This window comes from Scyliorhinus torazame, chromosome 13, assembly GCF_047496885.1.
Source record: "Scyliorhinus torazame isolate Kashiwa2021f chromosome 13, sScyTor2.1, whole genome shotgun sequence".
Lineage (NCBI taxonomy): Eukaryota > Metazoa > Chordata > Chondrichthyes > Carcharhiniformes > Scyliorhinidae > Scyliorhinus > Scyliorhinus torazame.
The window spans coordinates 95,637,072-95,663,972 of record NC_092719.1 but is presented as its reverse complement, the minus strand read 5'-3'; the positions used below and the strand labels follow the sequence as shown (position 1 = coordinate 95,663,972).

Genomic DNA, 26,901 nt, shown 5'->3' with positions numbered 1-26,901 from the left:
CGGGCAGTGGAGGGGAACATGGAGATGGGGAAGGAATGATTCGGAAGGGGTATGGAGGGGAACATGGTGATGGGAAGGGAATGATTAGGAAGGGGCAGTGGAGGGGAACATGGTGATGGGGAGGGAATGATAAGGAAGGGGCAGTGGAGGGGAACATGGTGATGGGGAGGGAATGATTAGGAAGGGGTAGTGGAGGGGAACATGGTGATGGGGAGGGAATGATCAGGAAGGGCCTGTGGTGGGGAACATGGTGATGGAGAGGGAATGATTAGGAAGGAGCTGTGGTGAGGAACATGGTGATCGGGAGGGAATGATTAGGAAGGAGCAGTGGTGAGGAACATGGTGATGGGGAGGGAATGATCAGGGAGGGGCAGTGGTGGGGTACATATTGATGGGGAGGGAATGATTAGGAAGAGGCTGTGGTGGGGAACATGGTGATGGGGAGGGAATGATTAGGAAGGAGCAGTGGTGGGGAACATGGTGATGGGAAGGGAATGATTAGGAAGGGGCAGTGGTGGGGAACATGGTGATGTGGAGAGAATGATCAGGGAGGGGCTGTGGTGGGGAACATGGTGATGGGAGGGAATGATTAGGAAGGAGCAGTGGTGGGGAACATGGTGATGGGGAGGGAATGATTACGAAGGGGCAGTGGTGGGGAACATGGTGATGGGGAGGAATGATCAGGGAGGGCTGTGGTGGGGAACATGGTGATGGGGAGGGAATGATTAGGAAGGAGCTGTGGTGGGGAACATGTTGATGGGGAGGGAATGATGAGGAAGGGGTAGTGGAGGGGAACATGGTGAATGGGTGGGATTGATCAGGAAGGAGCAGTGGGAGGGGAACATGGTGATGGGGAGGAAATGATCAGGAAGGGCAGTGGAGGGGAACATGGTGATGGGGAGGGAATGATCAGGAAGGGGTAGTAGAGGGGAACATGGTGATGGGGAGGGAATGATCAGGGACGGGCAGTGGAGGGGACCATGGAGGTGGGGAAGGAATGATTAGGAAGGGGTATGGAGGGGAACATGGTGATGGGAAGGGAATGATTAAGAAGGGGCAGTGGTGGGGAACATGGTGATGTGGAGAGAATGATCAGGGAGGGACTGTGGTGGGGAACATGGTGATGGGAGGGAATGATTAGGAAGGAGCAGTGGTGGGGAACATGGTGATGGGGAGGGAATGATTACGAAGGGGCAGTGGTGGGGAACATGGTGATGGGGAGGAATGATCAGGGAGGGGCTGTGGTGGGAAACATGGTGATGGGGAGGGAATGATTAGGAAGGAGCTGTGGTGGGGAACATGTTGATGGGGAGGGAATGATTAGGAAGGGGCAGTGGTGAGGAACATGGTGATGGGGAGGGAATGATCAGGAAGGGGTAGTGGAGGGGAACATGGTGATGGGGAGGGATTAGGAATGGGCAGTGGTGGGGAACGTGGTGATGGGGAGGAATGATCAGGAAGGGGTAGTGGAGGGGAACATGGTGATGGGGAGGGAATGATTAGGAAGGAGCAGTGGAGGGGAACATGGTGATGGGGAGGGAATGATCATGATGTGGCAATGGAGGGGAACATGGTGATCGGGAGGGAATGATCAGGAAGGGACAGTGGTGGGGAACATGGTGATGGGGAGGGAATGATCAGGAAGGGGCAGTGGTGAGGAACATGGTGATGGGGAGGGAATGATTTGGAAGGGGCAGTGGTGGGGAACATGGTGATGGGGAGGGAATGATCAGGGAGGGGCTGTCGTGGGGAACTTGGTGATGGGGAGGGAATGATTAGGAAGGGGTAGTGGAGGGGATCATGGTGATGGGGAGGGAATGATTAGGAAGGGGCAGTGGTGGGGAACATGGTGATGGGGAGGAATGATCCGGGAGGGGCAGTGGTGGGGAACATGTTGATGGGGAGGGAATGATTAGGAAGGGGCAGTGGGTGGGGAACATGGTGATGGGGAGGGAATGATTAGGAAGGAGCAGTGGTGGGGAACATGGTGATGGGGAGGAATGATCAGGGAGGGGCTGTGGTGGGGAACATGTTGATGGGGAGGGAATGATTAGGAAGGGGCAGTGGTGAGGAACATGGTGATGGGGAGGGAATGATCAGGAAGGGGTAGTGGAGGGGAACATGGTGATGGGGAGGGATTTGGAAGGGGCAGTGGTGGGGAACATGGTGATGGGGAGGGAATGATCAGGAAGGGGCAGTGGAGGGGAACATGGTGATGGGGAGGGAATGATCAGGAAGGGACAGTGGTGGGGAACATGGTGATGGGGAGGGAATGATCAGGAAGGGGCAGCGGTGAGGAACATGGTGATGGGGAGGAAATGATTAGGAAGGGGCAATGGTGGGGAACATGGTGATGGGGAGGGAATGATCAGGGAGGGGCTGTCGTGGGGAACATGGTGATGGGGAGGGAATGATTAGGAAGGGGTAGTGGAGGGGAACATGGTGATGGGGAGGGAATGATTAGGAAGGGGCAGTGGAGGGGAACATGGTGACGGGGAGAGAATGATTAGGAAGGGGCAGTGGGAGGGGAACATGGTGATGGGGAGGGAATGATTAGGAAGGGGCAGTGGTGGGGAACATGGTGATGGGGAGGGAATGATCAGGAAGGAGCAGTGGGAGGGGAACATGGTGATGGGGAGGGAATGATAAGGAAGGGGTAGTGCAGGGGAACATGGTGATGGGGAGGGAATGATCAGGAAGGGGTAGTAGAGGGGAACATGGTGATGGGGAGGGAATGATCAGGGAGGGGCAGTGGAGGGTAACATGGTGATGGGGAAGGAATGATTAGGAAGGGGTATGGAGGGGAACATGGTGATGGGGAGGGACTGATTAGGAAGGGGCAGTGGTGGGGAACATGGTGATGGGGAGGAATGATCAGGGAGGGGCTGTGGTGGGGAACATGGTGATGGGGAGGGAATGATTAGGAAGGAGCAGTGGTGGGGAACATGTTGATGGGGAGGGAATGATTAGGAAGGGGCAGTGGTGAGGAAAATGGTGATGGGGAGGGAATGATCAGGAAGGGGTAGTGGAGGGGAACATGGTGATGGGGAGGGATTAGGAAGGGGCAGTGCTGGGGAACATGGTGATGGGGAGGAATGATCAGGAAGGGGGAGTGGAGGGGAACATGGTGATGGGGAGGGAATGATCAGGATGGGGCAATGGAGGGGAACATGGTGATGGGGAGGGAATGAGCAGGAAGGGACAGTGATGGGGAACATGGTGATGGGGAGGGAATGATCAGGAAGGGGCAGTGGTGAGGAACATGGTGATGGGGAGGGAATGATTTGGAAGGGGCAGTGGTGGGGAACTTGGTGATGGGGAGGGAATGATCAGGGAGGGGCTGTCGTGGGGAACATGGTGATGGGGAGGGAATGATTAGGAAGGGGTAGTGGAGGGGATCATGGTGATGGGGAGGGAATGATTAGGAAGGGGCAGTGGAGGGGAACATGGTGATGGGGAAGGAATGATTAGGAAGGGTCAGTGGGAGGGGAACATGGTGATGGGGAGGGAATGATTAGGAAGGGGCAGTGGGAGGGGAACATGGTGATGGGGAGGGAATGATTAGGAAGGGGCAGTGGAGGGGAACATGGTGATGGGGAGGGATTAGGAAGGGGCAGTGGTGGGGAACATGGTGATGGGGAGGAATGATCAGGAAGGGGTAGTGGAGGGGAACATGGTAATGGGGAGGGAATGATCAGGATGGGGCAATGGAGGGGAACATGGTGATGGGGAGGGAATGAGCAGGAAGAGACAGTGATGGGGAACATGGTGATGGGGAGGGAATGATCAGGAAGGGGCAGTGGTGAGGAACATGGTGATGGGGAGGGAATGATTTGGAAGGGGCAGTGGTGGGGAACATGGTGATGGGGAGGGAATGATCAGGGAGGGGCTGTCGTGGGGAACATGGTGATGGGGAGGGAATGATTAGGAAGGGGTAGTGGAGGGGATCATGGTGATGGGGAGGGAATGATTAGGAAGGGGCAGTGGAGGGGAACATGGTGATGGGGAAGGAATGATTAGGATGGGTCAGTGGGAGGGGAACATGGTGATGGGGAGGGAATGATTAGGAAGGGGCAGTGGGAGGGGAACATGGTGATGGGGAGGGAATGATTAGGATGGGTCAGTGGGAGGGGAACATGGTGATGGGGAGAGAATGATTAGGAAGGGGCAGTGGAGGGGAACATGGTGATGGGGAGGGAATGATCAGGAAGGAGCAGTGGAGGGGAACATGGTGATGGGGAGGGAATGATCAGGGAGGGGCAGTGGAGGGGAACATGGTGATGGGGAGGGAATGATCAGGAAGGAGCAGTGGAGGGGAACATGGTGATGCGGAGGGAATGATTAGGAAGGGGTAGTGGAGGGGAACATGGTGATGGGGAGGGAATGATTAGGAAGGGGCAGTGGAGGGAACATGGTGATGGGGAGGGAATGATCAGGGAGGGGCAGTGGAGGGGAACATGGTGATGGGGAGGGAATGATTAGGAAGGGGCAGTGGAGGGGAACATGGTGATGGGGAGGGAATGATTAGGAAGGGGTAATGGAGGGGAACATGGTGATGGGGAGGGAGTGATTAGGAAGGGGCAGTGGTGGGGAACATGGTGATGGGGAGGGAATGATCAGGAAGGGGCAGTGGTGGGGAACATGGTGATGTGGAGGGAATGATCAGGGAGGGGCTGTGGTGGGGTACATGGTGATGGGGAGGGAATGATTAGGAAGGAGCAGTGGTGGGGAACATGGTGATGGGGAGGGAATGATTAGGAGGAGCAGTGGTGGGGAACATGGTGATGGGGAGGGAATGATCAGGGAGGGGCTGTGGTGGGGAACATGGTGATGGGGAGGGAATGATTAGTAAGGGGCAGTGGTGGGGAACATGGTGATGGGGAGGAATGATCAGGGAGGGCCTGTGGTGGGGAACATGGTGATGGGGAGGGAATGATTAGGAAGGAGCAGTGGTGGGGAACATGGTGATAGGGAGGGAATGATCAGGGAGGGGCTGTGGAGGGGAACATGGTGATTGGGAGGGAATGATTAGGAAGGGGCAGTTGTGGGGAACATGGTGATGGGGAAGAATTAAATGGGAGGGGCTCTGCTGGGGAACATGGTGATGGGGTGGAAATGATCAGGGAGGGGCTGTGGTGAGGAACATGGTGATGGGGTGGAAATCATCAGGGAGGGGCTATGGTGAGGAACATGGTGATGGGGAGGGAATGATCAGGGAGGGGCTGTGTTGGGCATGTACCACCTGTTTCGGAGGGAATGATTGGTGCTGAGGGAGGAGCACACTCATCTGGAGGGTAGGAAAGGCAATCGGAATGGAGGCAGGAGCAGCCAATCTCTTCATCCTCTTGATTTGGCCTCCTCTGTGACGTACTTACTCGATGATTCCAGATTCCCTTTAGCTGGAAGGTTTCCTTAGAGCTAGCAATAAATTTAAATCATGCTGCACCTGCACTATGAGAAACTGAGGTGAATATTACAGGTGGACAACCCCAGCCAAGACGCGCTTAATACCATCAAAATCGAAGGACACTGGTTTGGAATTACATTTTGGATCTATACTTTGTAACCGCAACGCCTGCTTATCCCTCCTCATTACAGGGAGTTTATGTTTCACACACGACACTGAGAGCTGAATTAAAGATCATGGAGTCTTTCATCATTTCACCTAGTTTCCTCTTTCAAATTAAAATACATCATAATATTAATAATGATCCCCATAACTGCCAGTGGAAAAGCTGCCTCCCTATCAGCTTTGACTCAGTGCGAGGCAATGTCACTCAAATCCCAAAGTTTTGGCTTTGAGCCCCACTCCTGAACCTTGATTCCATAATCCAGGCTGTCATTTCAATGCACTACCGAGGAAATGCTGCATTGTTGGAGGTGCTGTCTTTTTGGTGAGTTCTTGAATGCCCTCTCCGGTGAATACCAAAGACTCTATCACAGTTATTTTGAAGAAGACCCGATTAAGTTATCCCAAGTGGGGTGGCACAGTGGTTAGCATTGCTGCGTCTGTGCCAGGTTCTGGGCTCAATTTTGACCTCGGGTGACTGTCTGTGTGGAGTTTGTACGTTCTCCCCATTCTGCATGGGTTTCCTCCGAGTGTACCGGTTTCCTCCCACAGTCCAAAGATGTGCAGGTTAGGTGCATTGGACATGATCAAATGCCCCTTACTGTCCAGGTATGTGTAGGTTAGGTTATGGGGTTGTTGGGATAGGGTGGAGTGCTCTTTCAGAGAGTCGGTGCTGACCTGATAGGCCGAATGGCCTCTTTCTGCACTGTAGGGATTCTATGGTTCTATGGTAAGTGCACTGGGAAAATATTTCTCTCCCAATGAACATCAGTAAAAAAAAAACGATCTTGATTAATAAGGGGATTAGGGGTTATGGGGAGAAGGCAGGACAATGGGGATGAGAAAATATCAGCCATGATTGAATGGAGGAGCAGACTCGATGGGCCGAGTGGCCTAATTCTACTCCTATATCTTATGGTCTTATTAGTGGGATTTTGCTGGTCACAAATAGTCTGCTACATTTTCTACATTAAAACCGCAATCCATTTTAATCGTGGTTTCTTGGCTGTGGAGTACCTTCAGACTACCTAAAGTGGCGAGAAGTATTAGAAAAATGCAGTTCTTTAACTTCTGATCGAGAGACAGGAACCGACAAAACATTCTCGCAGTGAGATTTCCAGAATTGTGAAACCAGAAAACCAGGCTTGAGACTAATTCTGTTCTGAATGATTCCAAGTTCAGTCACCAGAGTCTGACAATGTCACTTTGTGCTCCTTTACTTTTAAAGGACGTCACTATGGTGCTGTCAGCTGTGAGGGTTGTAAAGGATTCTTCAAACGAAGTGTGAGGAAAAACCTGTCATACAGCTGCCGGAGCAGTCAAGACTGTGTCATCAACAAGCATCATCGTAACCGCTGTCAGTTCTGCAGGCTTCAAAAATGTTTAGAGATGGGCATGAAGATAGACTGTAAGTATTACCCTGTAGCTGGAGTGTCAGAGGCGGGTGAGGGGAAAAGTGTCACCCTAGAGTGCGGCATGGGGGCTTCAGCCTGTAGCTGGAGTGTCGGGTGGGGTGAGGGTCATCTTGTCACTGGAGAGGCAGGGAATGAGGGCCACCCTGTCACTGGAATGTCAGGGATGAGGGCCACCCTGTAGCTGGCGTGTCAGGGGGTGAGGACCACCCTGTAGTTGGTGTGTCAGGGGGTGAGGCCATCCTGCCGCTGGTGTGTCGGGGTGAGGGCCACCCTGCCGCTGGCGTGTCGGGATGAGAGCTACCCTGTCGCTGGCGTGCCAGGGGGTGAGGCCATCCTGTCGCTGGCGTGTCAGGGGGTGAGGCCACCCTGTCACTGACGTGTCAAGGGGTGAGGGCCAACCTGTCGCTCGAGTGTGGGTTGGTGACACTGAGTGGCACGGTAGCACAGTGGCTTCACAGCTCCAGGGTTCCAGGTTCGATTCCCGGCTTGGGTCACTGCGGAGTCTGCACATTTTCCCGTGTCTGCGTGGGTTTCCTCCGGTTTCCTCCCGCAGTCCAAAGATGTGCAGGTTAACTGGATTGGCCATGGTAAATTGTCCCTCAGCGTCCAAAAAGGTTAGGTGGGGTCACTGGGTTACGAGGATAGGGACAGGTGTGGGATTAAGTAGGATGCTCTTTACAATGGGCCGACTGGATGGGCCGAATGGCCTCCTGCAATGTAAGATTCTATGATTGTCGCTGGAGTGTTGGGAGTGAGGGTCAAGCTGTCGCTGGTGTGTTAGGGGAGGGTCACGCTGTCGCTGGTGTGTCGGGGAAGGGTCACCAAGTGGCTGGAGTGTGGGAGGGGGTGGTTCACCGTGTCTCTGGCGGTTTGGGGGGGGGTTCTTCACACTGTCATTGGAGATTCGGCGGGGGGGGGGGGTCACACTGTCGCTGGAGTGTTGGGAGCGGGGGTGAGGGTCACCCTGTCACTGGCATGTCAGGGGGTGAGGGCCACCCTGTCGCTGGCGTGTCGGGGTGAGGGCCACCCTGTCGCTGGCTCGTCGAGGGGAGGTTCGTCCTCTCACTGGTGTATCACGGGAGGGTCACCCTGTCGCTGGTATGTCGGGGGAGGGCCACCCTGTTGCTGGCGCGTCGGGGTGAGGACCACCCTGTTGCTGGCACGTCGGGGTGAGGGCCACCCTGTTGCTGGCGTATCGGGGTGAGAGCCACCCTGTCGCTGGCGCGTCGGGGCGAGGGTCACTCTGTCGCTGGTGTGTTAGGGGAGGGTCACGCTGTCGCTGGCGCGTCGGGGTGAGGGTCACTCTGTCGCTGGTGTGTTGGGGGAGGGTCACGCTGTCGCTGGTGTGTTGGGGGAGGGTCACGCTGTCGCTGGTGTGTTGGGGGAGGGTCACGCTGTCGCTGGTGTGTTGGGGAGGGTCACGCTGTCGCTGGTGTGTTAGGGGAGGGTCACGCTGTCGCTGGTGTGTTGGGGGAGGGTCACGCTGTCGCTGGTGTGTTAGGGGAGGGTCACGCTGTCGCTGGTGTGTCGGGGGTGGGTCACGCTGTCGCTGGTGTGTTGGGGGAGGGTCACGCTGTCGCTGGTGTGTTGGGGAGGGTCACGCTGTCGCTGATGTGTCGGGGGTGGGTCACGCTGTCGCTGGTGTGTTGGGGGAGGGTCACGCTGTCGCTGGTGTGTTGGGGAGGGTCATGCTGTCGCTGGTGTGTTGGGGGAGGGTCACGCTGTCGCTGGTGTGTTGGGGAGGGTCACGCTGTCGCTGGTGTGTTAGGGGAGGGTCACGCTGTCGCTGGTGTGTTGGGGGAGGGTCACGCTGCCGCTGGTGTGTTGGGGGAGGGTCACGCTGTCGCTGGTGTGTTAGGGGAGGGTCACGCTGTCGCTGGTGTGTTGGGGAGGGTCACGCTGTCGCTGATGTGTCGGGGGAGGGTCACGCTGTCGCTGGTGTGTTGGGGGAGGGTCACGCTGTCGCTGATGTGTCGGGGGAGGGTCACGCTGTCGCTGGTGTGTTGGGGAGGGTCACGCTGTCGCTGGTGTGTCGGGGGAGGGTCACACTGTAGCTGGTGTGTTGGGGGAGGGTCACGCTGTCGCTGGTGTGTCGGGGGAGGGTCACCAAGTGGCTGGTCTGTCCGGGGGGGGGTTTGGGGATGATAGTCACCCTCACTGGTCTGTCGGGGTGAGGGTCATCCTGTCGCTGACTTTAAGGGAGCGAGGTCCACCCTCTCGCTGGTGTGTGTGTGTGGGGTGGGGGTGGTCACCCTCTCACTGGTGTGTCGGGGCGAAGGTCTTTCTGTTGCTGGTGTGTCAGGGGAGGTTCACCAAGTGACGGTCACCCTCTCGCTGGTGTGTTGGGGGAGTCACCAAGTGGCTGGAGTGTTGGGGGGGGGGGGGGGTGAGGGGATAGGTTCACCCTATCCCTGTCGTGTTAGTGGGGGAGGCCCAACCTGTCACTGGTGTGTGGCGGGGGGGGGGGGTGGGGTGTTTCACCCTGCCACTGGAGTGTCATTGGGAGGGTCAGCCTGCCGCTGGACTGTCAGGGGTGGGTGGCGGGGCGCGATAACCCTTTCGCTGGGGTGTTGGTGGGTGGGGCTTACCCTGTCGCCGGTGTGTCTGGGCGGGATGGGTCACCATGACGCTGGTGTGTGGCGTGTCACCGTATAGTTCAAGTGTTAGTCGGGGGTAGGAGGTCACCCTGTTGCTGATATGTTGGGTGAGGAGGGTCATGCTGGCCTATCGGGGTGGTGTGGGGGAGGGATGTCAGGGGGGGGGGGGGACGGAGTGTCACCTAGCCAGTAGTATTTTGGGGGAAGTGTCACCCTGGAGTGTCGGGGCAAATGGTCACTGTGTCACACGTGTGTTGGGGGAGGATCACCCAGCTGCTGGAGTGTCATGGGGTGGGGGAGGGTCACCTGTCACTGGAGTATCAGGGGGAAGGGTCACCTTGCAGCTGGTGTGTCAGGTAGTCAGAACTGCATAAAGACAGATGCAAGGTGTTTGTTTAATAACTCAGTCATATCCGCTAGCTCCATGTGTAAATCTCCTTTTTCTTCCCTACTCAGCCCAGTCCTCCACTTACAATTCCTCAGCTATCTACATGTCTGCAGAAGACTTATCGATTCCCTTTTATGTTAGCTGCTGGTCTCCTTTCATACTTTCTCTTCTTCTTTTTGCATTTTTTATTTTCCCTCTGTACCCTCCATGTTCATCCTGGTTCTCAGTCCTATTATCCACCTGACATCTGTCATAAGTAAACTTTTACTACTTCATCTTAATCTCTATCTCTTTATTGTCGTCCAAGTGAGCTCTGGAGTTGTTTGCCCTACCTTCCCCTTCATGTGACTATACCTTGAATGTCGCTGAACTGGTTCCTTGTTACTGTATTTCCTTTAAACCTTTGATTCCAATTATCATAGAATCACAGAATCTACAGTGCAGAAGGAGGCCATTCAGCCTATCGAGTCTGCACCGGCCCTTGGAAAAAGCACCCTACGTAAGCCTATGCCCCCACCCTATCCCAGTAACCCCACCTAACCTTTTGGACACTAAGGGACAATTTATCATGGCCAATCCACCTAACCTGCACATCTTTGGACTGTGGGAGGAAACCCACGCAGACACGGGGACAATGTGCAAACTCCCACAGACGGTCATCCGAGGTTGGAATTGAAACCCGGGATCCTGAAGATGTGAGGCAGCAGTGCTAGTCACCGTGCTGCCGTAATCCAGGTCAGATCCATTCTTTCCCCCTGAAGTTGCCCCCCCCCCCCCCCCCTGTTAATTATTCTTTCTCTGAATTGTTCTGTGTTCTTTCCCATAGCCAACCTAAACCATGGTAACATGAACATTGTCCCCCAAATTTTCCCCTATCGATACTTCAGCCTCTTGGCATCTCATTCACTAGATCCAGCACTAACAGTAGCTCTTTTCTCTGTTGGACACATTGGGTAAAGATTTGTATCCATGTCTGCTGAACATGCTGGGTAATACTCCTTGTCCAAATTAGTTAAGTGCCTGAACAGGGCAGGCATCTCGTGTGTCAGGATTGCTGCATGCCTTTCATAGAAAAGCACAGAATGCTTGTCAAGGTTGCCCATTCTTCCCAAGAACCACAACCAGCTTTGCATGATACATGAAGCCTTGTTGAGTTTGGAAAAGAGGCTAGGGATGTACTGAAGATACACCAATCTCGCTGTGCTGATAACATGTTGTAATTTTTCTCCTAACATTAGCTGTTCAGTGTGAGAGAAAGCCGATCGAAGCACAGCGGGAAAAACCAGCAAACTGCGCAGCTTCCACAGAGAAAATCTACATCAGGAAAGACCTAAGGAGCCCACTCACAGCCATGCCAACATTCATCGCAGGCAAAGAGAGTGTCAGGTATAATTAACAGCAGTCTCTGCCTAGAGCCTGGATCTTTTATTGGATTTGTTACACACACTAAGGGGCAGTGAGACTTGCTGGATTGCTGTAGCATTTGGCTCGCAGCAGTGTTAGATGATTCCCCCTTGACTTGGTTTGATAAATTCAGTATCGGCTGTTCCTTATTGACTAAATGTCTCAGCTTCCATTTCTTTTGAATTCAGAGCACCTTGGCGCGATTCTCCCAATGAGCGTCTAAGTGCCGACGCCGGAGTAAAAACCGCCGTAAAAGACGCGGCGCCTTGGGTCCCGCGCATGCGCAGTTGGGCCAGCGGCAACTAGCGCATGCGCGGTGGGCGTCCTCCTCCAGGCCTCCCCGCACAAACATGGCAGATGGATCCAGGCTTGCCGGCGGACGAAAGGAGGCCCGCTGACAGAGAGGCCGGCCCACCAATCGGTTGGTCCTGATCGCGTACCAGGCCACTCCGGAGGCCCCCCCCGGGAACGGAGCCTCCGCCCCCCAAGCCTTCGCGACGAGAACCCGCCGGCAGCGACCAGGTGTAGACGGCGCCGGCGGGACTAGGCCGTTTACGCGCGGCCGCTCGGCCCATCCGGGCCGGAGAATGCCGCTCGTCCTTTACACCGATTCTCCGACCTGCCCGGCGTTGTTTCGGTGAGATGGGAGAATCGCGTGCAGGGGTCGGGGCGGTATGGCGCGATTCGCACGGCGCCCCGGCGATTCTCCCACCCGGCGGGTGGTGGGGGGGAATACTGCCCCCTGTCTTTGATTGCTGTATTGTGACTCCGATTTCATAGACATGGGGTTTGAACATGGTCAGGTGGTCAGGTTTGAGAATGATGCAGCTCATGGTACAATACCCTGCCAACATATCTGGAAATGTTAGTGAGGATAATAGCACCATTACGATGTTCGTCAACAGTGTTTAGAAAAGCATGTGTAGCAGACACAACCTCATAATTTACCAAGCATACAAAGGCTGATTTACGGCTGGGTGGGGGGATGGTACCACTTTCCCACAGTGTGAATCCCAGTTAGCTGCACTTTGCCGTAGGTACCCTCAGTTACTTTCAGTTAGCCATAGTTACCGGCAGTTAACTACAGTTAGTAGTTAGGGTGGCACAGTGGTTAGCACTGCTGTCTCACGACGCTGAGGACATGGGTTTTCCTGGCCCTGGGTCACTGTGTGGAGTTTGCACATTCTTCCCATGTCTGCGTGGGTCTCACCCCCACAACTCAAAGATGTGCAGGGTAGGTGGATTGACCACGCTAAATTGCCCCTTAATTGGAAAAAAAAGAATTGGGTACTTTAAATTTATATATTAAAAAAAACTATAGTACCTGTCAGTTACCCTCAGTTAGAGGCAATTATCTACAGTTACCAGTAGTAATGTATTGTTAGCCAGTTTCCACCATCAACTCCTCACTGACCAGACTTTGTGTTGATAGGATGCATTAGGAAGTAAGCCTGCTAGTGTTCATGATACCTGCTTCACGCAAATAACAAATGTTATATTAATGGGGTGTTCCTAAGGATTTCCTGAGCTATCCCTGAAACTCTCAGACTCAAGGAAGTCTTCAAGACTCAGAGTGAGAGAGCAGAATGGAGAGGCAGCTACTCCTGCACCTGAAACAGAGCATTTTGCTGGAACTGTACTTTACCACATATAATGCAGGTGGGAGCTCACGCTCAGATTGGAAACGTTGTCTACCTCATACGCTGCAGGAAAGGATGTCCCGAAGCGTGGTACATTGGCGAGACCATGCAGACGCTGTGACAACGAATGAACGGACATCGCGCGACAATCACCAGGCAGGAATGTTCCCTTCCAGTCGGGGAACACTTCAGCAGTCAAGGGCATTCAGCCTCTGATCTCCGGGTAAGCGTTCTCCAAGGCGGCCTTCAGGACGCGCGGCAACGCAGAATCGCCGAGCAGCAGCTTATAGCCAAGTTCCGCACACATGAGTGCGGCCTCAACCGGGACCTGGGATTCATGTCGCATTACATTCATCCCCCACCATCTGGCCTGCGAAATCCTACCAACTGTCCTGGCTTGATACAATTCACACCTCTTTAACCTGGGGTTACCCCATCTCTGGATCTGTAAAGATTTAATCACCTGCTAATGCTCGCATTCCAAGCATTGTCTGGCATCTTTAAATCTGTCTATATATATGTTTCTGGAACCTACCTCTTCATTCACCTGAGGAAGGAGCAGCGCTCCGAAAGCTAGTGACATCGAAACAAACCTGTTGGACTTTAACCTGGTGTTGTAAGCCTTCTTACTGTGCTCACCCCAGTCCAACGCAGGCATCTCCACATCAGGTTGGAAAGACTAAGTTCATGAATCATAGAATTTACAGTGCTGGCCCATTGCGTCTGCACCGGTCCTTGGAAAGTGAACCCTGCTCAAGCCCATGCCTTCACCCTGTCCCTGTAACTCAGTAACCCCATTTAACCTTTTTGGACACTAAGGGTAATTTATCATGGCCAATCCACCTAACCTGCACAACTTTGGACTGTGGGAGGAAAGGGGCGCACCCGGAGGAAACCCACGCCCACACGGGAGAACGTGCAGACTCCGCACAGACAGTGACCCAAGCCGGGAATCGATCCTGGGACCCTGGAGCTGTGAAGCAACTGTGCTAACCACTATGCGACCGTGCTTTAAACAACACTGCAAGATTTGCCTAGACTTGGATAGAGAGAGGGAGCTCCAGGGTAACGCTCGCTGTAAACGTTAGTTCAAGATTAGAAGTTGGCTGGGAAAAGAAAACACTATTGACTAACATTGTAATGGTGCTATTATCCACATTGACATTTCCAGATATGTTGTCAGGGTATTTTGCCAATGGCAGGAGCTTTTGGGGGTTCTTCGGAAGGCACATCAGAAATTCATCCCAAGGAGGAGGAAACATGCTAAGGGGATCCATGGGCTGACGAGGGAAGTCAAGGACAGCATAAAAGCAAAAGAAAAAGCATACAAAGTGGTGAGCATTAGTGGGAAGGTAGAGGATTGGGGAGCCTTTAAATGCGAGCAGAGGACAACTGAAAAATATATGGGGGGAGAAGATGAAATATGAGTGCAAGCTAGCTCGTAGTATAAAAGAAGGTAGGAAGAGTTTTTTTCAATATATAAATGGTAAGAGAGAGGCAAAATAGACATTGGACCACTGGAAAATGAGGCTGGAGAAGTAATAATTAGACATTAGAACATTACAGCGCAGTACAGGCCCTTCGGCCCTCGATGTTGCGCCGACCTGTGAAACCACTCTAAAGTCCATCTACACGATTCCATTATCATCCATATATTTATCCAATGACCATTTAAATGCCCTTAATGTTGGCGAGTCCACTACTGTTGCAGGCAGAGCATTCCACGCCCCTACTACTCTCTGAGTAAAGAACCTACCTCTGACATCTGTCCTATATCTATCTCCCCTCAATTTAAAGCTATGTCCCCTCATGCCTGTCATCACCTTCCGAGGAAAAAAGCTCTCACTGTCCACCTTATCTAATCATCTGATCATCTTGTATGCCTCTATTAAGTCACCTCTTAACCTTCTTCTCTCTAACGAAAACAGCCTCAAGTCCCTCATCCTTTCCTCATAAGATCCTTCCTCCATACCAGGCAACATCCTGGTAAATCTCCTCTGCACCTTTTCCAATGCTTCCACATCCTTCCTATAATGCGACGACCAGGACTGCACGCAATGCTCCAAATGTGGCCGCACCAGAGTTTTGTACAGCAAAATAAAAGAAAAATAAATAAAGGAAATAAAGAAATGGCAGAGGAACTGAATAGTTACTTTGCATCAGTCTTCACGGTGGAAGACACCAGTGGGATGCCAGAGCTCCAGGAAAATCAGTGGCTATCACTAAGGAGAAGATTCTGGGGAAACTGAAAGGTCTGAAGGTGGATAAATCACCTGGACCGGATAGGCTACACCCCAGGCTTCTAAAAGAGATAGCTGAGGAGATTGTGGAGGCATTTGTGATGATCTTTCAGGAATCACTGGAGGCAGGGAGTGTCCCAGAGGACTGTAAAGTCCTGGAAACAGCTCCCGCTCTTTAAGAAGGGAGGGAGGCAGAAGACGGGAAACATAGAAGATAGGAGCAGGAGGAGGCCTTTTGGCCCTTCAAGCCTGATCCGCTTATTCATCACGATCATGGCTGATCATCCAACTCAATAGCCAAATCCTTTTTCCCGATAGCCTTAGATCCCATTCTCCCCAAGTGCTATATCTAGCCGCCTCTTGAATATATTCAACGTTTTAGCATCAGCTACTTCCTGTGGTAATGAATTCCACAGGCTCACCACTCTTTGTATGAAGAAATGTCTCCTTATCTCTGTCCGAAATGGTTTACCCTGAATCCTCAGACTGTGACCCCTGGTTCTGGACACACCCATCATTGGTAATATCTTCCCTGCATCGAGCCTGTCTAGTCCTGTTAGAATTTTATAAGTCTCTATGAGATCCCCCCCCCTCATTCTTCTGAACTCCAGCGAGAACAATCTCAACCTAGTCAATCTCTCCTCATGTTACAATCCCGCCATCCCTGAAGTATGGTAAACCTTCGCTGCACTCCTTCGAGAGCAAAAACATCCTTCCTCCGAGAAGGAGACCAAAACTGCACACAATACCCCAGGTGTGGCCTCACCAAGGCCCTGTACAATTGCAGCAACACATCCCTGCTTCTATACTCGAAGCCTTTCGCAATGAAGGCCAACATACCATTAGCCTTGTTTAGCGTCTGCTGCACCTGCATGCTTACCTTCAGCGAATGGTGCACAAGGACACCCAGGCCCCCGCTGCACATTTCCCGTCTCCCAGTTTGCAACCATACAGGTAGTAATCTGCCTTCCTGTTTTTGCTTCCAAAGTGAATAACTTCACACTGTCATGGGAATGTCACTTTAAGAAATGTTTGTCTGCTCAAGTGGCTGCAGTGATGTCAGAGTGTGGGTGGAGCTGAGCTCTGGCTCTGCTTTTTAGTTTCGCTTTGAGGAAAAGCTTGGGTGTGTCTGTGTTTTTTAGTTTTGTTTTAGTGTTGGAGTTGCAGCCAGCCAAAGAAGGTGTAATTTTGATCTCTCTGCCATCTAAAGACTATCTCTAGATCATTTGGTGAATTCAGAGTGCTCTCAGTAGAGAATTTAAACCTGATGTGCTTCTGTAAAAAGGGATTTTGTTTTTTGGATGTTAAAAGGAAAGTTTAAGGATTACTTAGTGTTGTATTCTTTGGGGGTTGTATTTGAATTGATGGTTGCTAAGATGTTCACTATGTTTTAAAAAGGTTAACTTGAGTTCATAGAATAAACATTGTTTTAGATTTCTGCTGCACCACACCTGTAGAGTGGGCCGTGTGCTCCCCATACCACAATCTAGGAAAAGTAGTGGGTCAGGTGATCTCCATGATATACTTTGGCGTTTTCTAAACCCTGGCCCATAACAAATTGGGGGCTCAAGGAGTATAAAAGTCTATCTCTTGGGTTGGCTTTGCGAACTTAAAGATGGTGAGGGGTGAGTATATTGTGGTAACTTTTCAGGTGTGGTATTTTAGTTTTAGTAGGGAGTGTGTTGTGGACAATGGCTCTTTCAGAGGCTCAGACGTTTTTGGGCGTGGAGATGGTCACATGCAGTACCTTACGAACAGAGATTAAAAACAGACTGTTAGATTTGGCAAATACATTGCATTCAACATTACCTGCCAAGGTACGAAAAGATGAGGTACTTACGGCGGTAGCTGAGCATTTAAAATTGTCTGAGATACAGTCTGACGCATTAGTAATGACAAAACTTAATTTACAAAACAAGCAACTTGAACATGAAAAAGAATTAAAGCAGCTTGAATACGAAATGAAAGAAAAAGAGAGAGAAAGAGACAGGGATGAAAAAGAGAAAGATGAAAGGAGAAAAGAAAGAATGGCCCAAGCAGAACAAAAGGAAAGAGAAAGGGAATTACAGATCAGGGAAAAAGAGAGAGAGAGGACAGGGAAAGACAGAGAGAGTTTGAACTTCGGAAAATGGCCCTGAAACATGACAGTCAGTTAAGATTGGCGGATGGAAAGGAAAACGTACAGTTGGAGGATAGTGATGAGGATGAAGTGAAAGAGCTTCATAGTCGAAGGCTTGGTGGGGATCTATTTAACTATGTCCATGCATTGCCAAGTTTGATGAGAAGGAGGTAGAAGCCTTTTTCATTTCATTTGCGATGGTAGCTAAACAAATGAAATGGCCACACGAGATGTGGGTATTACTGATTCAAACAAAGTTGGTAGGTAGAGCTAGTGAAGTGTTTGCATCTCTATCAGAGGAGGTATCTGAGACATATGAGGAGGTGAAAAAATCCATCTTAGGTGCATAAGAACTAGTGCCCGAAGCCTACAGACAAAGGTTTAGAAATTTAAGGAAAGAACCTGGTCAAACATACATGGGGTTCGAAAGGATCAAACAGAGTAATTTTGATAGGTGGATAAGGGCTTTGAAAATAGACCAAACGTAAGAAGCTCTCAGAGAAATTATACTTTTGGAGGAGTTTAAAAATTCAATTCCTGATGTAGTGAGAACTCATGTGGAAGAGCAGAGGTTTAAAATTGCGAGATTAGCAGCAGAAATGGCAGATGATTATGAATTAGTTCAGAAATCAAAGGTTTACGATATCAGTTTCAGCCTGTGAGGGATAGAAACTGGGGACATGAGAAATACTCAAGTGGTAAAGGTAAAGGTGATCTGATGGGACATAATAAGGAGAGTGTATCTCAGATTAAAAAAGAAATCCAGGAGGGTGGAAGGGACATGGAAAGTTTAAAATGTTTTCACTGTAATAAACTAGGCCATGTAAAGTCACAGTGTTGGTGGTTGAAGAAAGGCACTGGGAAGGCTGATATGGTAAAACAGGATAAGACGGTTTGTTAAAGTGGTAAAGGAAAGCCCAAGTGAAGCGAAGGAGGCGCAAAAGATTTTACCGCTGTAGCCACCTGGGTTGGCCACTTCCCGACTTAGAATGGAGATCCGCAAAGGATGCAGGGAAATTCAGCCAACACAGGAGAAACAAGCAGGGGCAAAGTTTCCTGTGTATTAGAACTTACAGAAACCTAGACAGCACTGAAACCAGCAGCCATCTGCATATTAATGAGCGATCCCCGGGCACAATTGAAACACTTAAGATGAATAAGGCCGAGGCAGACTCCTCGGCGCCAGCAGGAGCCAAGACAAAGGAAGGCCAATGGACATTTAGGGGCCGCCCAGCGATCAGGGAACCGCTCCAGTATTGGAGAAATCGATCCAAGTGATCGGGACGTAGTCCAATCACTTGGAACCAGATAAGGGGTCCGCCCCGAATGGCGCAAAGCCCCTGGGGACTATAAAGTAGAGTCCCCAAGTTCAATTTGCCCTTCTTGGCAGGGTCACTCAGCAACGCGAACCAACCCTTGACAGTGAACTGCCAAGTTGCTGCATCAACCAAGTAAGTCTCCAGTCAACGCACGCTACGAGATAGGCGCTCCTAGCTACCAGTCTATTCCAGCTTTGAATCCTACAGACTCAGAACCTGAACGAAAGGCCATTTGTTCCCCTGACCTGGTGGGACAGTTTCATAGATTTCATAGCATTTACAGTGCAGAAGGAGGCCATTCGGCCCATCGAGTCTGCACCGGCTCTTGGAACGAGCACCCAACCCAAGGTCAACACCTCCACCCTATCCCCATAACCCAGTAACCCCACCCAACACTGAGGGCACTTCTGGACACTACGGCCAATTTATCATAGCCAATCCACCTAACCTGCACATCTTTGGACTGTGGGAGGAAACCGGAGCACCCGGAGGAAACCCACGCACACACGGGGAGGATGTGCAGACTCCGCACAGACAGTGACCCAAGCTGGAATAGAACCTGGGACCCTGGAGCTGTGAAGCAATTGTGCTATCCACAATGCTACCGTGCTGCCCCTAGAAGAAGAACTAAAATGGACTATACATAGAACATTACAGCACAGTACAGGCCCTTCGGCCCTCGAGGTTGCGCCGACCTGTGAAACCGCTCTAAAGCCCATCTACACTATTCCCTTATCGTCCATATGTCTATCCAATGACCATTTGAATGCCCTGAGTGTTGGCGAGTCCACTACTGTTGCAGGCAGGGCATTCCACGCCCTTACTACTCTCTGAGTAAAGAACCTACCTCTGACATCTGTCTTATATCTATCTCCCCTCAATTTAAAGGTATGTCCCCTCATGCTAGACATCACCATCCGATGTTATTATACCTGTTTGCGTGTGTTGTTTTTTGAAATGGAAAATTATATTTACTGTCTGCATTTCTTAAAGGATAGTGAAAAGGTGAAAAATGAAACCATCTTGAAGCTGATGGTTTATTTTTTTTCCTTGGGGGGAGGTGTCATGGGAATGTCACTTTAAGAAATGTTTGTCTGCTCAAGTGGCTGCAGTGATGTCAGAGTGTGGGGGCAGCTGAGCTCTGGCTCTGCCTTTTAGTTTCGCTTTGAGGAAAAACTTGGGTGTGTCTGTGTTTTTTTGTTTCGTTTTGGTGTTGGAGCTGCGGCCAGCTAAAGAAGGTGTAATTTTGATCTCTCTGCCATCTAAAGACTAGCTCTAGATCATTTGGTGAATTCAGAGTGATAACTACTCTCAGTAGAGAATTTAAACCTGATGTGCTTCTGTAAAAAGGGTTTTTGTTTTATGGATGCTAAAAGGAAAGTTTAAGGATTACTTAGAGTGTTGTATTCTTTGGAGGTTGTGTTTGAATTGATGGTTGCTAACGTGTTCACTGTATGTTTTAAGAAGGTTAACTGAGTTCATAGAATGAACATTGTTTTGCTTTAAAAAATTACTTTTAGATTTCTGCTGCACCACACCTGTAGAGTGGGCCGTGTGCTCCCCATACCACAATCTAGGAAAAGTAGTGGGTCAGGTGATCTCCATGATATACTTTGGAATTCTCTAAACCCTGGCCCATAACAACACCTATCCAAATTATACTGCAACTGCCATTGATTTGCCCAATCTGTCCAGATCATTCTGTAGGTTCACTGCATCCCCGTCACAATTCAGCCTCCCATTTAACTTGGTATCATCTGCAAACTTTGAGATGTTACATTTTGTTCCCTCGTCCACATCATTAATATTTATGGTGAATAGCTGGGGTCCCAGCACCGATCCCTGTGGTACCCCACTAGTTACTGCCTGCCAATTTGAAAAGGACCCATTAATCCCTACTCTTTGTTTCCTCATGCCAACTAGTTTTCTATCCACCGCAATACATCTCTCCCAATTCCATGCGCTTTAATTTTGCACAATAATGTCTTGTGCGGGACTTTGTCAAACGCCTTCTGAAAGTCCAAATATACCACATCGACTGGCTCCCCCTTGTCAACTGTACTGGTTACATCTTCAAAGAATTCCGACAGATTTGTCAAGCATGATTTTCCCTTCATAAATCCATGCTGACTCTGACTGATTATAGGCCAGTTAGCCTGACTTTGGTCATTAGTTAGATTTTAGAGTTTATTATTAAAGATGAGATTGCGGAGTACTGCTTTGTCAAGGGGAGATCATGTCTGACACATCTGTTCTTTGAGGAGGTAACAAGGAAGTTAGACAAAGGAGAACCAATGGACGTGATTTATTTAGATTTCCAGTATGCCTTTGACAAGTGCCACAGGGAGACTGTTCAATAATTTAAAAGCCCATGGGAGCCCATAGGATCGTGGCATGGTTAGAGGATTGGCTGACTGGCAGAAGGCAGAGAGTGGGGATAAAAAGGGGTCATTTTCAGGATGGCAGCCGGTGACTAGTGGTGTGCCTCAGGGGTCGGTGCTGGGACCATAGCTTTTCTCAATATACATTAACGATCTGGAAGAAGGAACGGAAGGCACTGTTGCTAAGTTTGCAGATGATACAAAGATATGTGAAGGGACAGGTAGTATTGAGGAAGCAGGGGGACTGCAGAAGGGCTTGGACAGGCTAGGAGAGTGGGTGATGGATCTTTGTGTCTGTTCAGAACCCTAGATATCCGTTATCCCTTCTCAGTTCCCAAATAACAGAGGTCAAGTCTGTGCTTTTTGGCAAAGTCCACTTGCACTTTATTTGCCATGATGTGGAGATACCGGTGTTGGACTGGGGTGAGCACAGTAAGAAGTCTTACAACACCAGGAAGATTCACCTGAGGAAGGAGCAGTGCTCCGAAAGCTAGTGATGTGAACAAACCTGTTGGACTTTAACCTGGTGTTGTAAGACTTTTTACTGTACTTTATTTGTCAGCTGTGCCACTGGGAAACCTATTTCCAATTCAAAATTAAGGTAGTTTCTAACTAACCCTGCAGCAAGCTAGTCAGATTGATTGTCTTTCGCGAATACAGTAGTTGAGTTTTCATTCAATTACAGATCGTAGTAATTCTTCAAATCATAATACACAGGATAACATAACTAAGTAATTTAAACAAAAGAAAGATGGCGATTAGCAAAAGCAAGCAGCAAAGAAAAAATGTTTCAGAAATATAGATGGGGTGATTCCGGGATGAATTTTTCCATCGTGGTAAGTGATTCTTAAGGAGATTATTATCTTAAGGTCTAGCCTTTTTACTTCTGATTGGCTTTTACTAATTTATAATTTACTAATTTCGGCCAAAATGTCTGTCCATCAATTTAAGAGATATATGCTTTAAATATATTGGTGCAAATTTCCCATTCCATCGCTTGCCAATTTTCCAAATTGTCCACATCTGCATCGAACATTAATTAGAGAAACACAGTTTTTGTTAAAGCATTATCACCTGAGAGTGGCTGTTACCATTGAAAGGGGATTACCCGTTCTGTACAACAATGGGGCCTTTTAGCTAGTTAACCTCACTGACCTTGTAGCCTCAAGCAACTTGCAAATGTGAAATAAGATAGAAATTAAAGTGTATGACCTGGATCAACCCTTAGTGGATTCCCATCTATTGTTGCTTAATATGATTATAGTTAATTATTCCTAATGAGTTCTCATTTAACCCCTTTACCTCAATCATCTCCCCTTACTCAAGTTTATAGCTGACTAGAAAAGTCAATTTCTATCAGTGGGCAAAGAAGTGGCAGATGGAATATAATGTGGAAAAGTGTGAGGTTACGCACTTTGGAAGGAGGAATGGAGCCATAGGCTATTTTCTAAATGGGGAGATGCTTAGGAAATCAGAAACACAAAGGGACTTGGGAGTCCTTGTTCACGATTCTCTTAAGGTTAACATGCAGGTTCAGTCCGCAGTTAGGAAGGCAAATGTAATGTTAACATTCATGTTGAGAGGGCTAGAATATAAGAGCAGGAATGTACTTCTAAGGCTATATAAACTCTGGTCAGACCTCATTAGGAGTATTGTGAGCAGTTTTGGGCCTCATATCGAAGGAAAGGTGTGCTGGCCTTGGAAAGGGTCCAGAGGAAGTCCGCAACGATGATCCCTGGAATGAAGAGTTTGTCTATTGAAGAACGGTTGAGGACTCTGGGTCTGTACTCGTTGGAGTTTAGAAGGATAAGGGGGATCTAATTAAAACTTATAGGATACCGTGTGGCCTGGATAGAGTGGACGTGGAGAGGATGTTTCCACTTGTAGGAAAAACTAGAAGCAGAGGACACAATCTCAGACTAAAGTGACGATCCTTTAAAAGAGATGAGGAGGAATTTCTTCAGCCAGAGGGTGGTGAATATGTGGAGGTCAAATCGCTGAATGCCTTTAAGACCTAGATAGATAGGTTCTTGATTAAAAAGTGGATCAGGGATTATGGAGACGAGAAAAATATCAGCCATGACTGAATGGAGGAGCAGATTTGATGGACCAAGTGGCCTAATTCTGCTCCAATGTCTTATCATCTTATGGAAGTAGGCCATTAGGAGTTGAGAATAGTTTGGACTGATAGCAGGAGAGGGGGCGAGGATGTGAGTGACGTGGAGAATAGTTTTGGATTGATACCTGGAGAGGAGGTGGGGTGAGGTGTCAACCTGGTTAAGCAACAACACAGCAGTACTTGTGTGCCAAACACCATAAGCAAGAAGTAATAGACAGCTAAGCGATTCCACAACACATGGATCAGATCTAAGCTCTGCAGTCCTGTCACATTCGTCCGTGACTGGTGGTGGACAATTAACTCACTGGAGGAGGAGGCTCCACAAATATCCCCACCCTCAATGATGGAAGAGTCCAGCACATATGTGCAAAAGAAAGGGCTGAGGTATTCGCAACAATCTTCAGCCAGAATTGCCGAGTGGATGATCCATCTCGGTCTCCTCCGGAGCTCCCAAGCATCATAGAAATCAGTCTTCAGTCAATACGATTAACTCCACGTGATATCAAGAAACAGCTGAAGGCACTGGATACTGCAACGGCTATCAGCCCTGACAATATTTCGGCAATAGTACTGAAGAGTTGTGCTGCCTCGAGCCAAGCTGTTCCAGTCCAGCTACAATACTGGCATCTACCCGACAATGTGGAAAATTGCTCAGGTGTGTCCTGTATGCAAGAAACAGGACAAATGGAACCCAGCCAAATACCACCCCATCAGTCTACTCTCCATCATCAGCAAAGTGATGGAAGGGACTTCCGGTTGCGGCCATGCCTGAATAGGTCGCACGTTCGGCAGCTCCCGCCAGGAACGGACTTTAGGGCTCTCTAGAGGGGCCCCAACGGCACTTGTTCGACGGCTTCCAGTGTGGGAAGGTGACAGCAAGGTCCCCTTGACAGTATATGGATTGGACCAGGAGTGGAGCGGTGAAAAAAGGGATTTTGGAGCAGCGAAAAGTGAGAGGGAGAAAAAGCAAGATGGCGGCGGGTGGAGACCAAGCAGCATGGGCGCAGTGGTCGCAGGAGCAGCAGGAGTTTCTTAAACGCTGCTTTGAGGAGCTGAAGACAGAAATGCTGGCGCCAATGAAGGCAGCGATTGAGAAGCTAGTGGAGTGGTGGGGATGGGTGAAGGGATTTGATGGGGAGACTGTGGGAGAGTGTGGGCGCCGGTGTTGGAGGGAGGGGAGGCCTGGGGATGGGGGAGTTGAGATAAGGCCGCAAAAGGAGCTGCTCCAGAGGGGGCGGGGCCGGCTTAGGAAAGCGCGGGCTTTTTCCCGCGCTCGGGAAGGATGGGGGGGGGGGGGTCGGAGGAGCGCACACTGACTGCTAGGAAGGAGGGGGAGGGGGGATTCCCACACTGGGGGGGGTCGATGGGAAGGCGGGAGAGGCCGGGGTCAGCAGGAGTCAGCTGACTAACGGGTGTTATGGGGGGAGCAAAAGAGCTAGATATGGATCTAGCGGGGGGGGGGGGGGTACAGGGTTGCTGCTGCATTGGCCAATGGGGAACTGGAAATAGGAGAGGTGGTCGTGGCCGGTGTCCGCCGTCTGGGGGACTGGAGGGTGCGGGAGGCGCAGGCGCGTGACTGGCCTAGAAAAGGAGATGGCTAGTCGGCAGGGGGAGGGGGGTTAGAAGCCCCCCCAATCTGGCTGATAACTTGGAATGTGAGGGGCCTGAATGGGCCGGTTAAGAGGGCCCAAGTGTTCGCGTACTTAAAGGGACTGCAGGCAGACGTGGTCATGCTTCAGGAGACGCATTTGAAGGTGGCAGACCAGGTCAGGTTGAGAAAGGGATGGGTAGGACAGTTATTCCATTCGGGGCTGGATGCGAAGAACAGAGGGGTTGCAATACTGGTGGGGAAGCGGGTGTCGTTTGAGGCCAAGAATATTGTAGTGGATAATGGAGGTCGATACGTGATGGTGAGCGGTAGGTTGCAGTGGGTGTGGGTGGTACTGGTAAACGTATACGCCCCGAACTGGGACGATGCCGGATTTATGAAGCGCATGCTGGGTCGGACTCCGGACCTGGAGGCAGGAAGCTTGATAATGGGGGGCATTTCAACACGGTGCTGGATCCAGCATTAGATCGCTCCAGATCCAAGACGGGGAAGAGGCCGGCTGCGACCAAGGTGCTTAGGGGGTTTATCGACCAGATTTGGGGGGGGGGGGGGGGGGAGTGGATCCATGGAGGTTTGCTAGGCCCCTGGCCAGGGAATTCTCATTCTTTTCCCATGTACATGAAGCCTACCCCCGGATAGATTTTTTTTGTTTTGAGTAGGGCGCTAATCCCGAAAGTGGAAGGAACGGAGTATTCGGCCATAGCCATCTCAGACCACGCCCCGCACTGGATGGAGCTGGAGTTAGGAGAGGAGAGGGACCAGCGCCCGCTGTGGCATCTTAATGTGGGATTATTGGCGGATGAGGAGGGGTGCGGGGGTGCATTGAGAGATACTTGGAGGTCAATGACAATGGAGAGGTGCAGGTGGGGGTAGTCTGGGAGGCGTTGAAGGCGGTGGTCAGGGGAGAGTTAATCTCCATTAGGGCCCACAGGGAGAAGAGAGAGGGCAGGGAGAGGGAGAGGTTGGTGGGGGAGATCCTAAGGCGATATGCAGAGGCCCCCGAGGAGGGGCTACTTAGGGAGCGGCGAAGCCTCCAGACGGAGTTTGACCTGTTGACCACAGGGAAAGCAGAGGCACAGTGGAAGAAAGCACAGGGGGCGACGTACGAGACACACCAGCTCCGTAAGAGGGTGGCAGCGAGTGAGATAGGTGGAGTTAAGGATAGCAGGGGGAATACGGTGCGGAGTGCAGTGAGAGTAAATGAGGTATTTAAGGACTTCTATGAGGAGCTGTACAGATCTGAGCCCCCAGCGGGGGAAGAGGGGATGCGAAGATTTTTGGATCAACTGAGGTTCCCGAGTGTGGAGGAGCAGGAGGTGGCTGGTTTAGGGGTGCCAATTGGGTTGGAGGAGCTGGTTAAAGGATTGGGGAACATGCAGGCGGGGAAGGCCCTGGGGCCAGATGGGTTCCCGGTCGAGTTTTATAGGAAATATGTGGACCTGCTAGGCCCGTTGTTAGTGAGGACTTGCAATGAGGCAAGGGAGAGGGGGACCCTGCCCCGACAATGTCCGGGGCGCTGATCTCACTGATTCTGAAGCGGGAGAAGAACCCACTGCAATGTGGGTCGTATAGAACGATCGCGCTCCTCAATGTGGATGCTAAGTTGCTGGCTACGAGAATTGAGGACTGTGTCCCTGGGGTGATTCATGAAGACCAGACGGGATTTGTAAAGGGCAGGCAGCTAAACACTAATGTGCGGAGGCTCCTCAACGTAATTATGATGCCACCGGTGGAGGGAGAGGCGGAAGTAGTGGCAGCTATGGACGTGGAGAAGGCCTCCACGTCCGGGTGGAGTGGGAGTATCTTTGGGAAGTATTGTGGAGGTTTGGGTTCGGGGAGGGGTTTATTAGTTGGGTCAGGCTCCTATATAGAGCCCCGGTGGCGAGTGTAGTTACGAATCGGCGGAGGTCAGAGTACTTTCGGCTGCACCGAGGGACGAGGCAGGGGTGCCCCCTGTCCCCCTTGTTGTTTGCATTGGCAATTGAGCCTTTGGCCATGGCACCATGGGAGTCCAGGAAATGGAGGGGGTTGGTCCGAGGGGGAGAGGAACATCGGGTGTCGCTGTATGCGGACGACCTGTTGCTGTATGTGGCAGATCCAG

General features: G+C 50.8%; 1 protein-coding gene across 5 annotated transcripts in view; it reads left to right on the top strand.

Annotated features, from left to right (window-relative positions):
- The window catches only part of nr2c2 (nuclear receptor subfamily 2, group C, member 2), a 618,321-nt gene that overhangs the window by 292,488 nt on the left and 298,932 nt on the right, over positions 1–26,901 (top strand). For 4 of the 5 annotated variants that reach the window (XM_072471978.1, XM_072471979.1, XM_072471976.1 and 1 more), the window contains 2 exons: positions 6,798–6,977; positions 11,208–11,355. In XM_072471978.1, coding sequence (XP_072328079.1) covers positions 6,798–6,977; positions 11,208–11,355 — 328 coding nt within the window. The remainder of the gene's footprint in view (positions 1–6,797; positions 6,978–11,207; positions 11,356–26,901) is intronic. The other variant, XM_072471981.1, reaches the window with a different exon arrangement.